This window comes from Lipotes vexillifer, unplaced genomic scaffold (genome assembly GCF_000442215.2).
Source record: "Lipotes vexillifer unplaced genomic scaffold, Lipotes_vexillifer_v1.1 scaffold170, whole genome shotgun sequence".
In the NCBI taxonomy this organism is placed as follows: domain Eukaryota; kingdom Metazoa; phylum Chordata; class Mammalia; order Artiodactyla; family Lipotidae; genus Lipotes; species Lipotes vexillifer.
Window position 1 is genome coordinate 14893 of NW_006772326.1, and position 21699 is coordinate 36591.

Consider the following 21699-nt stretch of genomic DNA (forward strand, 5'->3'; position numbering starts at 1 on the left):
GGGTCTTCGTTGCTGCACACGGGCTTTCTCTAGTTGTGGAGAGCGGGGGCTACTCTTTGTTGCAGTGCGTGGGCTTCTCATTGCAGTGGCTTCTCTTGCTGCAGAGCACGGGCTCTAGGCATGCGGGCTTCAGTAGTTGTAGCACGCAGGCTCAGTAGTTGTGGCTCATGGGCTCTAGGGCACAGGCTCAGTAGTCGTGGTGCACAGGCTTAGTTGCTCCGCGGCATGTGGGATCTTCCCAGACCAGGGCTTGAACCCGTGTCCCCTGCATTGGCGGGCGGATTCTCAACTGCGCCACCAGGGAAGCCCCTGTGTTTTTTAAAGTAGGATAAATTGACATTTTTAGAACTTAAGTTAGAAGAAACTCTTTAAAGTGAGAGCTTCTATTTCTGTGGTATTGCTTTTGAAAGTCTCTGAGCCCTCCCTCTGCCACTGTCCATTCTTTTGTCTTGAGTTTCTGTGTTTCTTTGTGATTCATTCCTTTTTCACTGATGACTTCTCTGAGTGTTTCCTTGCTTGCCCCAGTGGCAGGAAAAGCCCAAGACAAAGCCCCAGCCATCTCTCTTTCCAAGCATCTGTCTCACCACCGCACCATCTGTCAGTTGTTCTTACCTCTTGGCTACAAAAGAACAGCTTTGCTGAGGGCTCTGTGTTTGAGATAATATTTTTGATCATGTTCACCTGATTTTGCTAGAAAGAAAAGCGTTGCTTACAAAGGACAGATACCCTTGCCCGCAGCCAGACTCTAAAGTCCTGTAACTAAATTAACTAGAGTATTGATTGTCTTTTTGATCATCTAGGTATTGTATTTTCTTTTCTCTGTCATGGTATCACTAGAGAGGGTAGCTTTTGTTTCCAAAAGACAGGCTGTCACAGAACAAAATCATCATCCGCAAGGGCAGTGGGTAACAGATCTAGGAGAGAAAGTGTTGGGGACAGCAAGGTCCCAAAGGGGTAGTGTGATGTCCTAGCACTTTGTATAAAATTACAAGAAATGGAAATATAAGACTTGATAGCACCAGGCAGTCAGAAAATCAGCTTTGTTGAATTTTCTTTCCCTTTGCACAAAATTATAATTGCCTTGTAGGAAAATGAAGTTATCGTGTTCACCCTTATTAATGTTACTGGTAGCAGTAGCATTCTACAAAGTCTCTGCAGGACCTTAAAGGACTGTGTGACCCTATATCAAAGGGGTATGGTGTGTCTCCATGCCCTGAGATCGATTTGCTCTGCAATGATGAAACTCAGATGTGTATAAATAGCTTATTGACACTTGACTGTGAAATTTCTCTCATGGGAGTAGAAAGAGTCAAAATAATGAAATTGCTCAGAATTACTAGTTGATGTAGTAGGATTCCCAGTAAAGTGTACTTCTGATTCATCTGGTCATTCTTTTATAACGTCTTTACATTTGAATTATATAAGCAGAGTCTGATAATCTTGTTGCTAGTTGTTTCAAAAAACAAAAAGATAATGAGCATAGAGGGCATGATGATGAAATTATGGTAAAATTTGTATATATCTACTAAATAGTCTTAAATCGCCCTTGGCCAGTGTTGACAGTGTAAGACTGAACGGCATTAAAGACTATTAATAGTTCTCTCTTCTTTTCTCTTTGACAGGTACATAGGTTGTATGCTATGTTACGCTGTTATCTTTCCACTTTTTTTCAGTAAAACACTTTAAACATATGGGTGTGTCACATAAGAATTTGCAAACCACATATCACGAAGCTCTTTTTGGCATGAGTTCATTGGCATGACTTCAGTCCTCTGTGGATGTTTATTTGTGTCCCCTGTACCACAGACAGGTTGATTTCTGTCCCCCAGGGCAGTGGTTCCCAACCTTTTTGGCACCAGGGACCGGTTTCGTGGAAGACAATTTTTCCACAGACCAGGGGCAGGGGAATAGTTTCAGGATGATTCAAGCACATTACATTTATTGTGCACTTTATTTCTATTATTATCACATTATAATATATAATGAAATCATTATACAACTCACCATAATGCTGACAGGAGGCGGAGCTCAGGTGGTAGTACGAGCGATGAAGATGTAAGTACAGATGAAGCTTTGCTCCCTCCCGCTGTGCTGCCCAGTTCCTAACAGGTACTGGTCCATGGCTCGGGGGTTGGGGATCCCTTCCCCAGGGAGAACTGGGGTGAAAAAATTGGCATCTGTCATTTCAGTTCAAGCAGGATTTATTCTTTACGTGCAAGTTTAGAACAGACTGTAAAGTCAGTCTCCTTGAATAAAAGTTCTGTTTCCTCCTCTGTGAGCAGACCTGTGGATATTTAATAAAGCTGCTATTTATTGTTTTATTAAAATATAATTTTAGGATGGAATATCTGAGTGTTAACATACGATCTAAAAGTTATCAATTATTAAAGGACTTAAACTATTGTTTTAAAATTATTTTTACACCTACTTTGCTGAGAAGTATACTATGTGCAGATCATAGTGTTGCGGTTCTGCCATATGAAATATTATTCACCTTAAACATTATCCACTAGCAAAAAGATGGGGCTTTTTTGTGTGTCTTTATTTTAAACATAGAGATGAAATTCACCCAGGCCCTTCATATAAGGTAAACCCTAAACTTTTTCACTATGTTTGTTGATTTTCATGCTCTTGCTGTCCCAGAGGATGTTTGAATTTATCAAGTGAGAAAGAAGTTTAACTGGCTATCCAAGGATTTCTTGTGCAGTTATTTCATACAAGTACAACAGATATTGAAGATATTGCAGTAAACTTTGGGAAGCAATAAACTCTTAAATGGAAAGGTTTGTTACCAAGGGAAATAGAAGATAAAAGTTCCTTACAAAATATTTGACAGGCAGGTTTTAATCTATTATGTGTGCATATATTCTAGAGTATTTGGAAGGTAATGCATGCTCAGTTTTTAGCAAATGAGGTATTGTTCATTGCATAGACAGATTTCTCTAAGGATATGCCACTTGTGCTGACCCTTTTTTGTTCTGTTTCCTATTAATTGGCAGTTTACTCACCTATTATAATTTATTTATTTTTGGCTGCGTTGGGTCTTCATTGGTGCGCGCGGGCCTTCTCTAGTTGTGGAGAGTGTGGGCTACTCTTCCTTGTGGTGCGCATGCTTACTGTGGTGGCTTCTCTTGTTGCAGAGCACGGGCTCTGGGCTCACAGGCTTCAGTAGTTGTGGCACGTGGGCTCAGTAGTCGTGGCACACGGGCTTAGTTGCTCTGCGTCATGTGGGATCGTCCCAGACCAGGGCTCGAACCTGTGTCTCCTGCATTGGCAGGCAGATTCTTAACCACTGCACCACCAGGGAAGCCCTGCTCACCTATTGTTGGTAGCAGGGATGAGGATGGGGTGATAGTGGGAGAGGGGAGATAGGATCATAAAGCCCCCGATTCAGGGCTTTTTGCAATAAGCTGGATCACAAAAAGCAACTCTTATAGTTGTTTTGAGTAGTTTGTCCTCTTATTTGCCTTTAATATTTGTGGTCAGAATTAGAATAGAGCTGAAATTCCAATTCTAGGCCTAGAGCTTGACAGCTTTTTTCAACTTTTAATTTTGAGGTCATTGTAGATTCACATGCAGTTGTAAGAAACGCAACAGAGAGAAGCCATACACCCTTCTCCCAGTTTCCCCCAGTGGTAACGTTTTACATAACTGTAGTATAATATTACAAGCAGGAAACTGATATTGATATACTCCCTCCACCATTTTCACATTTCACCAGTTTTCATGCACTCATTCGTGTATGTGTTTACTTAGTTCTGTACAAGTTTTATCACACGTGTAGATTTGTGTGATCACAACCACAGTCAAGATCAAGAACAGTTCCATCACAAGGATCCTTCGTGCTACCCTTTAATAGCCTTAGCTGTTTCCTTCCGTCACTTCCCCCCCACCCCAACCTCTGGCAACCAATAGTCTATTCTCCATCTCAATTATTATGTCATTTCAAGCATGCCATATAAATGGAATCAGGCAATATGTAACTTTTTGAGGTTGGCTTTTTTCACTCACCATTGTTCCCTTGAATATTTTTTGATCTCTAGAAGATATAATTTTTGAATCTGGTCGTTTGAGTAGGTATGCTTGTTTCACAGGTGATATCCAGAATTTGTTTTTGATACTAGAAAAAATAAAGTTGTCTTTACTGTTGGTAGTAGTTTCAAGATTTGATAGTGCCCCCCAAAAAAATACATAAGGAAATTAAATGTATTCAAATAGTATTTAATGTGGTGATTTCTGTAAACTTGATTTTTTTTAAATAAGCCAATAAAGCATAAACTTCTTAATGTTCTGAGATAGTGATTCTTCCACGTTCTAAATGGTATTAACATGTTGCCAGGGAACTTGATCAAATAATATTGGTCAAGATAATACTGGAGCTGTTGCAGAGGATATTACAACCCAAGGAGAGATTTTATATATCATATTGCCAAGCTTTAAATATTTTTTTATTAGACTGTCATGGTATCTCTAGTAAGAGGCTGTGGAAACTAAGATCTAATGTTCAGTTTTTCTTTGCCTGAAAAACTGATGACAGCAAGAGAATATTTTCCTGTATCTCTTTCAACAGCATCATTTTCTCATTGTCTTTTTGATTTATTTATTACCTTGTTCAGTCTGGATATTAAAACGACCTTGTTTATTTCTAAAGCCTCATATAGACCTTTCAGTTAGTGTATCATGCCTTCCTGAGAACCCTGGCCCTCACCATCTTCTGGCGTGTTGTGTTCTTTGTAGAAAATGAACCAATAGAAGCAATAGCCAAGTTTGACTATGTTGGGCGGTCTGCCAGAGAACTGTCCTTCAAGAAGGGCGCTTCCCTGCTGCTGTATCACCGCGCATCCGAGGACTGGTGGGAAGGCAGACACAACGGGATCGACGGGCTTGTGCCCCACCAGTACATAGTGGTGCAGGACATGTAAGTAGTCCCAACTTCCATCACCTGACGCTCCCAAGAGAAGACTCCAGCCACTGTTTTTATATATATATATATTTATTTATTTGTTTGCTTATTTATCTATTGGCTGCACTGGGACTTCGTTGCTGCGTGCGGGCTTTCTCTAGTTTCGGCCAGCGGGGGTTATTCTTAGTTGCAGTGCGCAGGCTTCTCACTGTGGTGGCTTCTCTTGCCGCGGAACATGGGCTCTAGGTGCGCGGGCTTCAGTAGTTCTGGCACACGGGCTCAATAGTTGTGGCTCACAGGCTCTGGAGAGCAGGCTCAGTAGCTGTGGCACACAGGCTTAGCTGCTCTGCGGCATGTGGGATCTTCCGGGATCTTCCCAGACCAGGGCTCAAACCCTTGTCCCCTGCATTGGCAGGCGGATTCTTAACCACTGAGCCACCAGGGAAGCCCAGCAGCTATTGTTCTTAAAATGACTTTGGTCTCGTGAGAAGAGAGCAGAAGGGACTACAGAGCAAACATTTCTGAGCTGGGCACAGTTCTTCACCTTGCTATTGGGTCTTTGCTAACAGCACTTCAGGGCCAACAGCTTCTCATTTCCCAAACTCTCCTAGAAGGTCTGGAGCCAAGGACTAGTGAGAGACACACCTTCTGAAGCGTTCAGGTTCTTAGAAAAATACCCTGTGCGGAGGATGGCTTTAGGAGCTAAAGTGGCACTGCTGATTCCAGAAACAATGGTGGCTTTTCTCTTGGTGCCTGTCTACTGTTTCAATTCCAAATTCCCAAGAGAGAGGATGCTGACTTCAAGTCTAAAGAGAATCATCTTCAGGCTTCTTTATTAATTTTGCTGATGAGAAAGCTCTACTTTCAAAAATACTTAAAGAGACATCTTCCCATCTGGTCATAATTTTAAGTGAAAGAAACAAGTTACAAAATACCATGTACAGTGTAATTTTAATTTTGCGACTGCGGTATTTCACAATGCAGCACCAATTTATGAACAGCTTTTCAAGGAAAAGAGAAAAATACCACATAAAATGTATACAGTGACTGATTCAGCCTAAGTTTTAAAATGTTAAAATGTGTCTCTCAGAATGCAAGAAATATGATGTGTGTGTATGTATGCAGACATACAGTCATATATATCTAAAGTACATAAATATCTATAGTATAAATACTGTACATACCTGTGGACATCCTTGTAGATATGTATCCCAGGCAGAGAAGAAAAGCATAGAAGGATATTTTCTAGAATTCGAACAGTAGTTGTTTCTGGATGTTACGTTATATTATGGGCAATTGTTATTGGAATTTTCCAATTTATCTGCCATGAAACGTTATTATTCTTATAGTGAAAAAGAAAAAAGGTACGTTAGTAAGAGAAAGACTTACATACATAAATGCCATCACTTATTTTTTTTGTCCCCATTCATCTAGCAAAAGACCCTCACTCTTGATTCTCACTGTTTCAGGGATGATACATTTTCAGACACTCTGAGCCAAAAAGCCGACAGTGAGGCCAGCAGTGGGCCAGTGACTGAAGACAAGTCTTCATCCAAGGACATGAACTCCCCAACAGACCGTCATCCTGATGGCTATTTAGCCAGGTAGGTGGAGTGGTCACCAGGCTCCTGAACCTCCACTTCTCCAGGGGCTCTGAGGGGCCACGGCATCCACAGCCTTGCAGAATTACCCTGTGTGATAACCTCTCCTATTCTCTCGCCCTCTGTCTCTGTCTAGGCAAAGAAAAAGAGGAGAGCCACCCCCTCCAGTAAGGCGTCCTGGCAGGACCAGTGATGGCCATTGCCCTCTCCATCCCCCACATGGTCTTTCCAACTCCTCAATTGACCTGGGGTCCCCAAGCCTGGGCAGTCACCCCCGGGGCCTGCTACAGAACCGTGGCCTCAAAAGTGACAGTCCCGAGAGGAGGCGTCGGCCGGGTCACGGCAGCTTGACCAACATCAGCCGCCATGACTCCCTCAAGAAGATTGACAGCCCTCCTATTAGAAGGTCCACATCATCAGGGCAATACACAGGCTTCAACGACCACAAGCCACTGGACCCAGAGACAATCGCTCAGGTAGGCTGCTTTGAATAGAATATTGCATGGTAAGTACCGGTGTGTGATGAAGGAGGCGTACAGGAGTTACTTTCTGGAGCCATGTCTTTTGTATAGAATCAACTAAAGACAACAGAAAAGAAATTAACCCATTCTTCAATTTAAGTCCATGTGATACTGGAAGGGCCCAAGTGTATTAGGTTCATAGTGATTTAAACAAAGACACGGCAGAAACTTGGACCCAGGACAGTCAAACACATCATTGCTGAATGGCCAGGAAAATTCTAAAAAAGAAGACGAATGAGGAAGGACTAGCCCTACCAGATCCTAAGTGCATGCTAGAGCTAGTAAAACAGACAAACTGATGGAACACAATGGAGAGCCCTGAAACACAACATTTTTAGTGTATGATGAAAGTGACACTTTCAACTTAGGAAATGGTGGATTACTCAGTAAATGAAGTGAGAAAATGATGGTTGGCTGTTTGAAGAACAGCAAGTTGGGCTCCTCTGTCACTCCTGAATGGATGTGTGTCTTCACTTCCCAATAGTGACTGCAGAGAAGGGCCTTGTAGTTTTCTCTAATGATCAGAATTGACAAAGTAGGGCTTCCCTGGTGATGCAGTGGTTAAGAATCCGCCTGCCAATGCAGGGGACATGGGTTCAAGCCCTGGTCCGGGAAGATCCCACATGCCGCGGAGCAACTAAGCCTGTGTGCCGCAACTACTGAGCCTGCGCTCTAGAGCCCGTGCTCTGCAACAAGAGAAGCCACCGCAATGAGAAGCCTGAGCACCACAATGAAGAGTAGCCCCCGCTCGCTGCAACTAGAGAAAGCCCACGCACAGCAACGAAGACCCAACACAGCCAAAAATAAATAAATAAAATTAATTAATTTAAAAATAAAAAGAATTGACAAAGTAAAAGTAAAACAGTATTAATGGATTTTTCCGTCATTCGTTCTACCATTTATTTCCCTCTAGGTCTTTTTACAACACAGACCATCAGAAAATATATGTATGATGGGAAAGAAAAAACTGAATCACTATGCTGTACACCTGAAACTAACACAGTATTGTAAATCGAGTATACTTCAATGGAAAAAAAAAGAAGAAAATATGTGTATGGCCAGTGAAAAAGGAGGTGAATAGATTCAGGGTTCACCATTTCAGTAAAGGGTCTTCCAGGTATCACTGAAGCTTAAAAAAGGAATAGATCAAAAAAGGAAGTGAGAAATTAATGAAACAAACATGGGGAAGTATTAAAGATGGATTATTTTTAATAAAAAGTGCTCAAGGAAACCTGCATTTGATATGACAAATTTCCAAGCTATTTCCATTGTCCTAACTAAAAAGAATTTTGGATAGCAAATTAGATTGTGTGGAGAGTTGAATGTGTTTTTACAAAATTAAACCAATTTTAAGTGCACAACAGTTTTTCAGCAAAAACCAAAAAGACTTTTGACCTTTTTGGTTTTTTTTTTATTTAAAGTGCAATGCAGAGTTCTTTGAGGTCTCTTTAGAACCGATGATATTTGGCTATAATCCATAACATCATTCCTTGTAATAAGCAGGTGAAACAGCATTTAGGTTAGACAGGGAGCAGGAGATAAGTGGTGGGAAGGTATAATAAGGTCTGTTTTAATCCTTTTACTTCTAGAACCAAAATCCTTTCATTGTAAATCATAAAAACAAAAACTCGACAGATAAACCAGGCTCTGCACGTTCTCTCTGGGGCAAATACTTGTAAAAAACAAATCCATATATTTAGCATCAAATGGAAATCACATATGAAAATAATCACTTGAAAAGTGATGTCATCCTCACAATATGGCTTCCAGCTGTGTCCTTTATTTATCTTTTCATCTCTCATCTTCAGATTTTCCCATGAGGACAAGTAAGCCTGCCATCATGGTGTTCATACCAAAAACATGCACTTTCTTTTAGTAAACAAATCAGTGGAATCCCTGATAGAGCTTTTTTTAAAAAAATTACATATCCATATGTGATCACTGGATCTTCGTTTATTTATTTAGCAAGTCTTTATTGAGCACTTACTGTATGGCAGCTCCCATGCTAGGCGTTATGGACACAGAGTTAAATCAATGGTCAGTCAGCCGCTGCATGAAGGTGCTTATAATTCAGTGGACGAGGCAGATATGGAAATCAGTTGCTGCTGTGCAGGGCCACAGGCTAATGCTCCAGGTGAGTGGAAGAAGCCCTGGGAATATGGAGAAGAGGTATTTCCATCAGGCCAGGGCAGTGGTTCTCCACCCACCCTATCTCACACAGTACTCCATCATGTGTGTGTGTGTGTGTTGGTCGGGGGGCGGTGTATAAAAAACATAATGTGGGGCTTCCCTGGTGGTGCAGTGGTTAGGAATCCGCCTGCCAATGCAGGGGACACAGGTTCGATCCCTGGTCTGGGAAGATCCCACAGTCCGTGGAGCAGCTAAGCCCAGTGTGCCACAACTGCTGAGCCCCGGTGCCACAACTACTGAAGCTGGCGTGCCTAGAGCCCGTACTCCGCAACAAGAGAAGCCACTGCAGTGAGAAGCCCGTGCACCGCAATGAAGAGTAGCCCCCGCTTGCCGCAACTAGAGAAGAGCCTGCGTGCAGCAACAAAGACCCAACCCAGCCAAAAATAAATTAATTCTAAAAAAAAAACCATAATGTAAAACTGACCCTCTTAACCATTTCTAAGTGTACAGGTCAGTAAAGTGTATTCACATGGCTGTGTAACAGATCTCCAGAACTTTTTCATTCTGCAAAACTAAAACTCTATACCCATCTAAGAACAACTCCCTTTTTCCCCTCCCCACCATGCCCTGGCCACCACTATTCTAAATACTTTTTGCTTCTGTGAATGTGCCCACCTCATATAAGTGGCATCATGCAGTATTTGTCTTTTTGTGACAGGCTTATTTCACTTAACATAATGCCTTTAATGTAGCATGTGGCAGGATTTCCTTATTTTTTAAGGCCCAGTAATAATCCATTGTACGTATACAGCACATTTCACTTATCCATTCATCTGTCGATGGTGCACACCTCACCTTTTTAAAACAAATATTTTGTAATTCCCCCTTTATTATCTGAAAAACTGATGATGTGCCAATTTTTTTAAACATATAAAGCCCTAAATACAATGTAAAGGAAAAACAAAAGGAGATTAGTATTAAAAGAAGTGTATTTCAGAATGCTTAACTACATTAGAAGACAAATGTAGTAGTGAGATGCTTTCACCTACATGTAGACTTGCCATAAATACAATTAAAAACGTACATTGATGTAAGAGTATTATTAAGTTAATTAGTCTCGACTCAGTTTCCATAATGGTGTTCCCATTATGGAAAAAAATTATGATTTTTCTAAAATGGTAGACCACCCTCGGTCATACAGTTCTAATCAAAGCAGAGTATAATTTACATGATAGTTTCATTCCTAGAAAACACCATGAAAAAAATATTTTGTGTTTATACATAAGTTAGGTTCTAGACTCAGACTATTATTAAAAATATTTCACCTACATAAATGTCTGGAGGACATTTAAAAGTTGAACGAGATATGGGACAATTCATTGCGTGTAAATTATCCAGGACACTTGTAAGGTATCCAGTATTTCGGGCCCCTGCACACCAAATGCCAGTAATGCCACCTGGTTATTTTGACGTTTAAAACTACACATACACATACAACATATTACAGGCCCTCTGTGGGGCAGTACCACTTCCACTGAGATCGACTGGACAAAAGCGTCAGGGGAAGTCTTAAAATGAATTCTGAAGAACTGCTAGGAGTTACTCAAGTATATAGTAAGTGCTCAAAAATTATTATCTGTTGAATGAATGAAAGAAGCCTGATTTTTTTCATGGCTATACACTTTTATTTCTTAAAAATTGTTGCGGTATCTAAATTTAAGCCATCTTTTACCACAGATTGAAATAGAATTCCATATAAGATGTCAGCATGTAAGGTCAAACCCACCAGAAGGCTGCCACGTGCCTCAGAATGGCCAGTGCTTGTTCTGTGGCTCTTTGAGCCACTGGCGCCATCGCACTCTTGTCTCCTGCACATTCCGAGTCACGGTAGTCGTGTGAGATGGCATTAGGTTTACACACTCCACAGGCTGGTGTTAAAACCGTCATGCTTTTGGTGGTCTGCTTGCTTTGAAGTATATGGTTTCTATACATTAGTATTCATTATCAGCCTAGTCTGTCTCTCTTTCTGGTTATTTTTTTTTCCAGCTAATTATCGAGTTATCATTGACACACAGCACCATATAAGTTTAAGGTGTACAGCATAATGATTTGACTTACACGCATCATGAAATGATTACCACCGTGGGTTTAGTGAACATCCAGCATCTCACAGAGATACAAAATTAAAGAAATAGAAGAAAAAATGTTTTTCCTTGTGATGAGAACTCTTAGGATTTACTTTCTTAACCTTCATATGGAACCTACAGCGGTGCTCATTATATTTATCACGTTGTACATCACATCCCTAGTACTTAATTCATCTTATGACTGGGAGTTCGTCCCTTTAGACTACCTTCATCCAATTGCCCATCCCCGCAACCCCCCGCCTCTGGGAACCACAAATCTGATCTCTTTTGCTATGAGTTTGTTTTTGAAGTATGCTTGACCTACAACACTGCTAATTCCTGTTACATGACATAGTGATTCGATATTTCTATACATTTCAAAATGATCACCACAATAAGTTTAGTTACCATCCCTCATTTCTGGTTATTTTTCAACAGGATATTGAAGAGACGATGAACACTGCTTTGAATGAACTCCGAGAACTGGAGAGACAGAGTACAGCAAAACACGCCCCTGATGTGGTGCTGGATACCTTAGAACAAGTGAAAAACTCTCCCACCCCTGCCACGTCCACGGAATCTCTCAGCCCTTTGCACAACGTTGCCCTCAGGAGCTCGGAGCCTCAGATTCGACGTAGCACTAGCTCCTCCAGTGACACAATGAGTACTTTCAAGCCTATGGTGGCGCCCAGAATGGGCGTGCAGCTGAAGCCCCCAGCCCTTCGGCCGAAACCTGCTGTTCTTCCAAAAACAAACCCTACCGTAGGGCCCACCCCACCTTCCCAGGGGCCAGCAGACAAGTCTTGCACAATGTAAAAACCAACTGAGCGAGCATACGGGGAGGTGATTAGAAAGAGAAAACGGATTAGTGACAAAAGTCAACAATCCTTAACTTTCCTTAGTCATGTGCTTATAACTGGAGACCCTTTGGCTTTTCTGTGTTCTCGAATGTAATATCTGAGACTAGCTAAATTAACACGGGCATTTGTATTTTGTAATTTCATCCTTTTTTTTAATAACTGGACATATCCTGTGTCATTTTAAAGACAATAGAAACACTTAGACTTACTTGAAAATCCAATGCTGCACCATTTGTAATGAAGGCAACACCACTCTGCCCTGCACGTTGCTCAGTGCTTCAGGCTTCGTGTAGCCTGGATGAGTCAGAAGCGTCTGAATCCAAAGGCAGGAGGATCTGAGTTCCAGGCCTTGGAATGTAACCAGTGTTGGTCTCTGGCACTTGGGGTAAGGCTAAAAGGTGACAATGGCATTGTTTGGTAGCTGACAGTGAGTACCTCTTATTCCATGCAGTGGGGCAGGGGGCTGGCTCTTGCTACAGACTTGCTGTTGTCACAGTGGGGTGTTCCCAGCGCGAGCTGCAGCCCACCGGCTGACTTTCGTTAACAGTCGTTTCCCTGGGTCCAGGTGAAAGTCTCAGCAGGAGCGGGTAGAACCTCTGCGGTTACTGCTTGAACTGAACCTGGGAAGGGACAGTCCTCCAGAGCTATTGCTGTGAGTCTTTCCCCAAGCCTGATCAGGCCCCGGAGGGTTTCCAAGTCCATCCCCTACATTCACTGCAGACTAGAACAGTCTAACTTTAAAGACTTTCTGGTTACACTACTCCATGAACCCCTTCAGAGGTCTGTTGTTGCCTAGAAAACAACTTCTAGCTCCCCTAAGCCCCCGTGTCTTCCTCTGTGGCAACGGAGAAAGCAGACAGCGCACAAGTCCTTGGTTCGCCGGCCTTCCCTTCCCCTGACAAGATGACCTGGGTTCCTTTAAACGTGCTACAGAGGCCTGATGATGCTAAATTTGAATCCCCAGCTCCCCTCGGCATTTGTCTCTTTGAGCTACGGTACTGGGGTACTGGCGTAAGAGCCAGAGCAGCCAAGGTGGGACGATGACCTCATGCTTCCAGGACGACTTCCTCCCAGTTGTGCATCCTGGAACCATGGCTTTTTTTGTTTTCTCCATGTGGTCTCTACTACATCTCTCACACGGTCAGCTGAACTCCACTGACACCCTCTTTCTCTGACATCCTCACCCACAGACAGTTTTTCTTTAGCCCATATTTATGCTCCGTTTCTCCTCTATCTTAAAAAGCTTGCTTTGAATTCATTTGTTTTTACTAAGGTACAGATCACCACTGTCCTAACAGCAGCAGCTTATGCCATCTGTAAACCTATGAGCATTTTATCTACTCTGTCGTTGAACTTACTGAGGAAGAGTTTTTTTGTTTGTTTTTTGGTTTGGGGGGTTTTTTGTTGTGTTTTCAGAAAAATGGGTGGCCAGAACTAACCCCTCTGGACCACTTTGATTTCAGACTGGCAGCCAGCTGCATGCTCACCTAAGAGTTACAGTATGGGCTTTGATTTCTCAGCTCATTGGTGAATGCATCAATGTGGAAAAAAATGGGGATCTGTGCTAAAATCAAGATCATTACTTTGATCTCTACCTCAGTTTGCCAGTCTAATCATTCTAATGCAAAGAGAGATTACATTTATGAGATACTGTTAACCTTTCCAAGTCACACTGCTGGTTGCTTGCCTGCAGCCTGATTTCACACATGGATTAAATAGTGAAAAAAATTATTTCAAATATAATATTTCCAGGTATTGTAAACCTCTGAATTTTTACAACATCCTTCTTGCCCATTTTGAAAAAGAGGCCCAGCTCAGCATCTTGTGCCACGCCCCCCCACCCTCTCCCTTGAGCTTTAGTGGTCCTTCAGCACCTCTGGGCACCATGGAAACCCAGCCAGGACTGAGCTCTGAATAGCACGAACCCTTTTAAACAACCTTCCCAAATTTCTAGGAAATTGAAACTTTTAAGATAATCTCCCAGTTCTTTCTAGATTCCACTAAGGTCTCTAATTCTCTGTTGTTAACGGGGAAACAGAAACAGAGAAAAGGGTGGAAGTCATGGGGAAGGAGACTTTCAATCTTTTAGAAATTAAAGAGGATTCTTAAAAAACCACTTCCTTATTTGATGGATGAGTAAGATGTTAACAGAGGGCGTCAAAAGGGCAGAGGTGTTTTGAACTTACTAATTTTTGAAGGGTTCTTTTACAAGCTTTAACTTTAGCTTTTCAGATCTTACTCCTGCAAACTCATTTCTTCAGACTTCTCCCTGGTAATCCTCCCAGTGTCTCCTCTCTTTGCTGTTGACAACCTGCGATGGAACGAGGACTGCCTTTCCACCCTCCAGATCAGGACTCTGCTGCCTCGCACGGCAGAGGACATGCTGCTCCAGACCTCAGAGCCTCAGAGGCTGTGCCTTCTTCCAGGAAGCATTTCCGAATACCCTCCCATCGCTCCCTTTCTTTACCTGTCTCTGTCTTTTCTCTCTATAACTCTGTTGTCACCCTGAGGCTTTTTTTTTTCTCCCAATTCCCAGGGAAGGATGTGACCTCAGAGTGAGTAAGGACTCACTAATCCTTACTTTGTTTAGTAAAAGCCTTCAGATTCCAAGGTTAAGACAAAGTGGCCACTTCACAAAGGATCCAGAATAACACCCAGTAAGTTCCTGAAAAGTTTCAGCAGCTGATAGGGTTCACCTGTATGTGGTTCTCTTTACTGCCACAGGTGTAGCCCACAGTGGGGAGGTGGGAAGTCACAAGGAATGCGGAGAAAAGAAAGAAAATAAGTCCCTGAGATGTTATGCCCCAGTTTCAAGGATCTGAATGGTTCATGTGCAGTTTGGGAAGTGGGTCATTTTGATGATGAGTAAATGATGGTTCTACAAAGATTACCTGACTCCACTTACACAAGAATATGTATTCACAGCTGATATAACTGAATGTTCACGTCCCATCCACAGAATTCACTGAAGTAGATTTACAAATTGGCCTTTCTGTTTGGGTGGGGATGGTTGGAGTGGGTCGTTAGGATAGAGTGAACGGTTCTTAGTACCTGTTTCCTGATGTGTTCTGTAAATTGTTTCAATCCATTGAATGGCCCTTGGTAGAGCTCCATGTTCAAGTGTGGCGTAAACACCATTGTTCAACAGTTTTTCACATTTTCACACAATGTAATCCGACTTTGGTGCCCCTTGAGCAATCCATAGAATAATGTACAGCAGGGTTCCACTTAATCTACAGCAATGAACAGTGATCAATGGATATAGAGCGCCAAGGGTCAAATTGTTTGAGTTTTCTGTCTTTGTACTTTTGCCATTCCCAAAAATGGGTTTATAATTTAATTAAGAAAAAAGTGGGGGGACATGGTGGTCTCCTTAGCGTTTGGGAATGAAGCATAGCCTCTGGGGTCTATAAACTGAAGAAACTTTAGTAATCACAGCCTCTGAAATCCAAAGTTAAAGAGCCTGTGATTCCAGTGGGTTTAGAAGACTTCAGACTTGGGATGACATTTATTCCTGACCACAGTAGTGAGGGGCCACGAGTGCAGGAAATGCGCTTGGGGCTGAGTCTTGCCCTGAGTTACCTGCCACGTAGGCCCCAAGGCACAGGCAGCTTAGAAGTCTCTTCCCACGTATGAATGAGCTCACAACTGGAGACTGGCCCCTGAGCTAAAAGCCAACCTCCAGCTGGGCTGGGGTGTCAGGCATGGGGCAGGGTGACTGGCACAGCTTTGTTCAAATCAGTAAAAATAAACTGGAAATTGAGCTTTCACTCACCCACCCTAGTATACTTTACAAAAAAAAAAAGTCTACGTAGTATAATCAAAATGGTACCTGTATCTTAAAATTACGTAGGGAATTTTGTATGCTTAAATAATTGTTCTGGGTTCCATAATGCTTATCTTAGAAACTGTTTAGTAAAAGAAAATATATAAACCGTGCATTTGTGAATGCCCCCCCCTCTTAGAACATTCATCCAAGTTCAATGTGTAGTGTGATGGTTATTATAGATGTTTAAAGTATAGTAAGTGGCTGTGTGACAGGAGAGACTGCTATTTACCTACTGACTTAAGGGTAACTCCTGCCCACGTAATTAAATCAGTATTGTCCTTTCCTGTCGGTTTGATTAATTGCAGTATTGGTGGCTTCCTGCTTGTGACTGTTACCTGATCGTGTCAATGTACATCCGTAGTATGTACATGTGAAAGTGCCTTTCTATTTTAGAGGAGTTTTAGCCTTGTTCTTTACTGTTGCCCCGCCCACCTCCTCCCCCAAGTGCCACCCCAATTCCTCCGTCCACTTGACTGTTTTGAAATTTCTTTCCCTCTCTCCCAGCTGCTTCTCCATCCCCGCACCTTTTCATGCCTCGGTGCTCAGCCTTGTCCTGTCTTGCATCCTTGTCGGTCATGGTCAGGTCATGGTCATCAGACGTGTTGTTTTCCTCTTAGCCGTGACTGTGCCTTTCGTTCCCCACAGTCACTCTCCGGGTCCCTCGCAAATCGCCCCCCTCCCCTCCCCTGCTCACGTGCTGCTGACGGCCATCCTGTTCGCCTCTGCTCTGTACTGCCTCTTTCCATGACATTCCCTCCTCTCTGAGGTGAAAGTAAAGGGGGATGCTTTTCTAGTTCTGGAAGAGAAAAAAAAAAAATGTTAATCTGTTGTGACAATGCACTTTTATGTATAAGTACTGTACATTTTGGCATGTACCATTCCAGGCTTCAGTATACAGTCAGGTCTGTTCTTCATGGTGTATCTTTATAATAAATAAGATAGTTCTGGCTGCCTTTGTCGGCTTCCGATGGTCTGATTCTCTGCCGTGTTTTCATTCCTTTCTATTTCTAATCACTATTTAACGCCCCCCCCCCACACCAGAGTTGAGATGCCTTAAATCGTTAAATCGTATGAAACTACCATTTTTTTTAAAAAAAAAAGTTCTCATCTTTGATTTTGGTTTGTGAATTTGAAAATGAGGCCTCATGCACAGGGCCTTGTCCATGAAGCCAGGGTTTTTTAGAAGCATAGTTTGGAGACCCCTCTGTAATAAGAGAGACGGGGCTGGGAGAGTCTTAACTAAGAGGCTGAGAGAGCACAGTCCTCCTAAACACTCCAGACTGAAATCTTTCCTTTGAGGAGTTTCTGACGTAGTAAACCTTGTCAAGCTGATTTTTGGTTTCATTTGAATACATTGAAATGCAATCCTTAGGTAGAGACTATGTTTAGAATTCCCCCATGTATGGATATTTTATCTTCAAACTTAGCTTTTTTTCCTAACTCTTGAGGACTAGCAATACATAATATAGTTTTGTAAAACTGTATCAGCAATGTGCAGATTGTATCAGCAATATACCAGACTGAATATTGATGAGCTATAAAAAAAAAAAAAAAATTACATAAATTGAGGGGAAAAAACCTTTATTGAAGCATAAAATACATAGAGAAAAGTACACAAATCATTAGTGTAAGAGCTTTCACAAAGTGATACACTAATTTATCCACCCCCCAGATCAAGAAATAGCACATTAACAGCCTCCTAGAAGCTAGACTTTCAAAGTTATCAACATCCTGACGAATAACACCATAGTTTGGTTTTGCCTGTCATTTTAACTTTCTACAAACGGACTCGCGGTGTGTAGATTTTCTGTCTGTCTTCTTTTCTTGAAATTTATGTTTGGGAGAGTCCATGTTGTTAAATATAACGGTAGTTTTCTACATTTTCAGGGCTGTATAGAATTCTATATGAATATGTATAGTCTAGTATTTCCTAATTAAACTTTAGATATTGTATGCATGGCTGTATAGAATTCTATATGAATGTGTTTGGTGTTTTAGTATTTCCTGATTATACTTTGGGGATTATATGCAGAAATCTTTAAACATGGACAAATTAATGGGGGAAAAAAAAAAAAGACCCACCTGTTAAAGGAAATCTTTCCCCCAAACATGATGGAATGACTTTGAACTAAGCCATTGACTGGAACGCCTATCTAAAAGCAGGTAGGTACCATTTTAGGACCCGAGAGTTGGATTTAGAGGCTGCCCCATGGGAACAAATGCCCAAGTCAGACTATAGGATTGTTCCAGGAAAGCCCCACTGTCCTACATCTCCCTCACTACTATCCTCAAATCCACAAGCCTCAGCCTCTGCCGTAACCCTCCCCACGTGCGCCTGTATCCCTCACGCCTGAATTAGAGTCCACGTGAGTATGGTTGTCAGCTCCCACTGTTCATAGGCCAGCACCCTGTAAGAATATTAGGAAGGCAGGGAAAGGGAGTTTTCCGGCTTCTATCTTGAGTAGTTGGGACTCAAGCAGAAAATTCCCAAACTTGATCTAAAATGCCCAACAGGTCCTGGAAGCCAAAAATTATGGCAAATTCTATGCCATGGGCCATATATCCCCTTTTGGATTTTGGAAAATAGGGTTAAGATACCTTTGGGAAGTAATCATGGTGAGGTTCGCCATTCTTCAGTAGACTTTTATCTATATAGTAGATAGAAAACTTGCCTTCTACAGTGAAAAATGGTGATTTTATCAAGATGAGTCCTTAGCAAGAGTAGCCGGAGAGCTGGAACCAGGTTGGATATCAAAATGTGTATCTGTGTGTTTAAGAGAGAGAGAATGGTCCTCCTGGAGCCCTGAGACAACATTCTTTATTCAACATTAACATCTTGAAGGAAGTTAAGATATTTGCAGTCCAGTTCTGGTGAATAGTGGGTGCCCTCTTCCTACGCATCAGAGTGCACTCTCTGTCAAGTGCACTCCTGGGATGATTGGCTTTCTTTTTAGCTGCTTGGGTGTGCAGCTGAAGGGAGGACTACTGATGAATTATCCTCCCAGTGATGATGCACTATACTAATCTTTTGTCTTTGACATATCCGGGGAATCTCGTGTGTAAAAATTGCCTCTCTAAAGGAAAGTGAACGATCATGTCTGTAAGCTAGGGGAGAGGGAGGCGTCATCGATAGTCTGGTGGCATATTCGAAATTATACAATGATACGATATTAACTAATTTGAAAATGAGATTTGGCTTTCTAAGCCTTTGATGGACGGACTGCATCCTTTTTTTTTTATTTTTATTTTTTAAAGGGAACATGGTCAGGATTTCAAGTAGAAGGTACAGACTGTGAGCAAAGGATGGTTATTGCATTAGTGACTGAATATTAGCAGATGCATTAGGAGAAGAGGGAAAATTTTTAAATAAGACAAAAATCTATTATCTGATCCTAATTCAAACTCAGTTACTAGACTTCTACAAATCATCAACCAATGCCTTAATTTCCCAGACAGAAATAATCCACAGCAGCATTTTAGTATATTGTCTTCTAATCCTTACACTATGCTTATTTTTAGTGGAGTTGAATTTATATTGTGCATATAATTGTGTATCCTTGTCAGGTTTTTCTCCCTCATATCAGTTCATGTTACAAGTCTCAGTAAACATGATTTTTTAAGGACTGCATTAATATTCTAGCATATGAACATACCATAATTTATTTAATCATTTTCCTCTCACTGAGTGAGCCTGTTTGCAGGGTTTTTTTCAACTGAATGTTCTACAGAGCTGTAGTAAGCAGCTCTGTACATAATCACTGTCTGCATTTTGGATCATTAATTTAGCATTGAATCCAAAAAATGAAATAACTGGGTCAGGGGGTATAAGCATCTCTAAATTTCATGATAAATGTTGCCAACATGTTTTCCAGAAAGTCTGCACAAATTTACACTACTGCCGGCAAAGTATGAGTACAGAACACAAGCTTACAATACTGTCATTTTGTTTCTTTGCCAATGTAATAGGTAAATGAGAGTTTTGATCCAAATTCTTCAGTCTTTGTTAAAGTGCATATCCTCATTTTCAGAGTAGAATTCCCTGTTTTGCTCACCTCTTTGTCCTCAATCCCAGATGTCTCCCTCCCTATCAATTCAGCTGAACATCAGCAAATTTTCCCCTAGGCACCTTAAACTCGAGACCCAAAAACTAAATCCACTTTCTTGCATTCCAAAACATATTCCATTCCCCTCCACCAACATCCAGTGTTTTACTGATTTTTCTCTCTGATTTAACCTAGTTCTGTGTGCTTCATTTCTTTTTGCCTCAACTATTGCAGTATCTTCCCACATAGTTTTCCTGGGTCCACTGTCTTCCCTTTGCAAGGATTCTCTATACTCCCGCTAATCATCTTTCTTTAAAAAACAAAAACGAAAACAATCTAACAAACTAGTGAGTAAAAAACCCAACAAGCAAGCATTGACAACTTACTGTCTACTAGACATTGTTTTAGACATGTTACATAAAAATAGCTAATTTGTATTGAGTGCCAGACACCATTATACAAACATTAATTTAATCCTTACAAGAAAGCCAAGAGAAAAAGCTACGACTATTATCATCCTTACAAGCGAGAAAACTAAGCCAGGAGGGGTTAAGAACTTGCTGTGGTCAGAGCTAGCCAGTGGTAGAGCCAGGATTTGATTCTAAGCCACCTGGTCCCAGAGGTTGTGCTTGTAATTACTGCTGCATTCTGACCCCTGTAAGATGCTCACGTCACTCCCCTGCTCAAAAACCATATGTGGCTCCCCACTACAGACCCAGAACTATGTCTCATTCATCTCTGCACCTTCAAACCTAACATATCATTAACTAACAAAACTGAAATGAATGCAGTATCTGCCACATTGGCGGTCTGCCACTTCAGCCTTCCTGCCCACCACTTCCTCTCAAGAACCTTTATGCTCAGCCCTATCGGGTTACCTTGCCCTGAATGGGCTGCGCTATAAATAAGCTTCGTCACCGCAGCTCAGGCCATTCCTCAGCCCAACATGTCTCCTGCGTCACTGATATCTGCCTGATGCAATCATTTAAACTTAAAAACCCAGCTGAAATGTTACATCTTACACAAAGAGTTCCCTAAATCTCTCAGCTGGTGTTCACTGCTCCGTCCTCCGTGCTTCCACTGCACTTCACTCTCGTTCAGTCAGGCTCTCTTCTGGGCATGTGGCTGTGAACAAGACATACAGGCTTCCTGGTCTCATGAAGTATATGGTTCTTAGTTGGATAACAACCGAACAAGCCAACAACTATTCTGGCAAAACAATTTCAGGTGCTGATAACTGCTATGGAAAGTAAAAGTGAAACAGAACAGGGTGATTTACAATGTCTGGGAGGGGGACTTCAGATGGGACAGTTTGAATGTCACCTCTGAGGTGGTAGAATTTGAGCTAAGATCTGAGTGATGAGAAGGAAACAGGCAGGTGAAAAGAAAGAAAAACACTTGGCCAGGCAGAGGGAACTGCATGGGCCACTGCCCTGTGAATAGGCCATGCAGAGTTGTTAGGAAGTTAAAGAAGGTCACAATGACTGGAGCAGTGTAAGCAAGAAAAACTGGAGATGGAGATGAAGGCTAAAGAGTGGATAGAGACCAGACTTTGGAGGAGCTTAGAGGCCAAAATAGGGTATTTAGATGTCATTCTAAGTGCAAGGAGAGTCATTGGAAGGTTCCAAGCAGGAATGTGACATCATCAATGTTTTAAGAAATTGTTTTACACAAGCACAGTGAGAC

General features: G+C 41.8%; 1 protein-coding gene across 1 annotated transcript in view; it reads left to right on the top strand.

Moving 5' to 3' along the window:
• Window positions 1-13107, top strand: part of LOC103080995 (SLIT-ROBO Rho GTPase-activating protein 1-like) — a 22280-nt gene extending 9173 nt beyond the window's left edge. The window contains exons 4-7 of the mRNA XM_007447374.1: window positions 4738-4918; window positions 6373-6507; window positions 6641-6980; window positions 11720-13107. Coding sequence (XP_007447436.1) covers window positions 4738-4918; window positions 6373-6507; window positions 6641-6980; window positions 11720-12097 — 1034 coding nt within the window. The 3' untranslated portion in view covers window positions 12098-13107. The remainder of the gene's footprint in view (window positions 1-4737; window positions 4919-6372; window positions 6508-6640; window positions 6981-11719) is intronic.
• The last annotated feature ends 8592 nt before the right edge of the window (window positions 13108-21699 follow it).